Source organism: Geospiza fortis, unplaced genomic scaffold, assembly GCF_000277835.1.
Source record: "Geospiza fortis unplaced genomic scaffold, GeoFor_1.0 scaffold1758, whole genome shotgun sequence".
Taxonomy (NCBI): Eukaryota; Metazoa; Chordata; class Aves; order Passeriformes; family Thraupidae; genus Geospiza; species Geospiza fortis.
Genome location: NW_005054860.1, coordinates 24,642 through 25,513, shown reverse-complemented (window position 1 = coordinate 25,513; position 872 = coordinate 24,642). Strand labels below are relative to the sequence as shown.

At 63.1% G+C, this 872-nt stretch overlaps 1 protein-coding gene across 1 annotated transcript in view; it reads left to right on the top strand.

The window, feature by feature from the left end:
* Nucleotides 1-872, top strand: part of LOC102036002 (ryanodine receptor 1-like) — a gene marked incomplete at its 5' end in the record, with an annotated part of 38,091 nt that overhangs the window by 28,259 nt on the left and 8,960 nt on the right. The window contains 2 exons of the mRNA XM_014311470.1: nt 4-210; nt 714-761. Of these exons, the coding sequence (XP_014166945.1) occupies nt 4-210; nt 714-761 (255 nt within the window). The remainder of the gene's footprint in view (nt 1-3; nt 211-713; nt 762-872) is intronic.

Genomic DNA, 872 nt, shown 5'->3' with positions numbered 1-872 from the left:
GAGGAGGAGGAGGAAGAGGAGGAGGAAGTGAGGAGGAGGAAGGCCATCGAGGCTGGAGAGCTGCAGGCGGAGGAGGAGGATGAGGAGGAGGCCAGGAGGACGAAGGCCATTGAGGCTGGGGAGGTGCAGGAGGAGGAGGAGAAGGAGGAAGAGGAAGAGCTGGAGGAGGGGCTGCTGCAGATGAAGCTGCCGGAGTCGGTCAAGCTGCAGGTGAGGGAGGGGACAGGGTTGGGGGTTTGTGTCCCCTCGCTGTCCCCTCTCCTTGGCCACCTCATGTCCCCTCCCTGGGCTCTCCTTCCCAGTGTCCCTGTCCCCTCCCCAGGCTCCCTGTCCCCATCTCCAGTCCCCAGTGATGTCCTGGGGTCCCCATCCCCATGGTGTCCCCAATGTCCCCCATGTCCCCAATGTCCCTGTGTCCCTGATGTCTCCCCATGTCCCCTGATGTCCCTGACATCGCTGATGTCCCCAGTGTCCCCTGATGTCCCTGACATCGCTGATGTCCCCAGTGTCCCCTGATGTCCCTGACATCGCTGATGTCCCCAGTGTCCCCTGATGTCCCTGATATCCCCATGTCCCTGATGTCCCCCATGTCCCCTGATGTTCCTGACATCGCTGATGTCCCCAGTGTCCCTGACATCCTCATGTCCCTGACATCCCCAATGTCCCAGACGTCCCCGTGTCCCTGACATCCCGATGTCCCCGTGTCCCCGCAGATGTGCCACCTGCTGCAGCACCTATGCGAGCAGGAGCTGCAGCACCAGGTGGAGGTCCCTGTGTCCCCAGTGTCCCCATGTCCCTGACGTCCCCGATGTCCCCGTGTCCCCGCAGATGTGCCACCTGCTGCAGCACCTGTGCGAGCGGGAGCTGCAGCA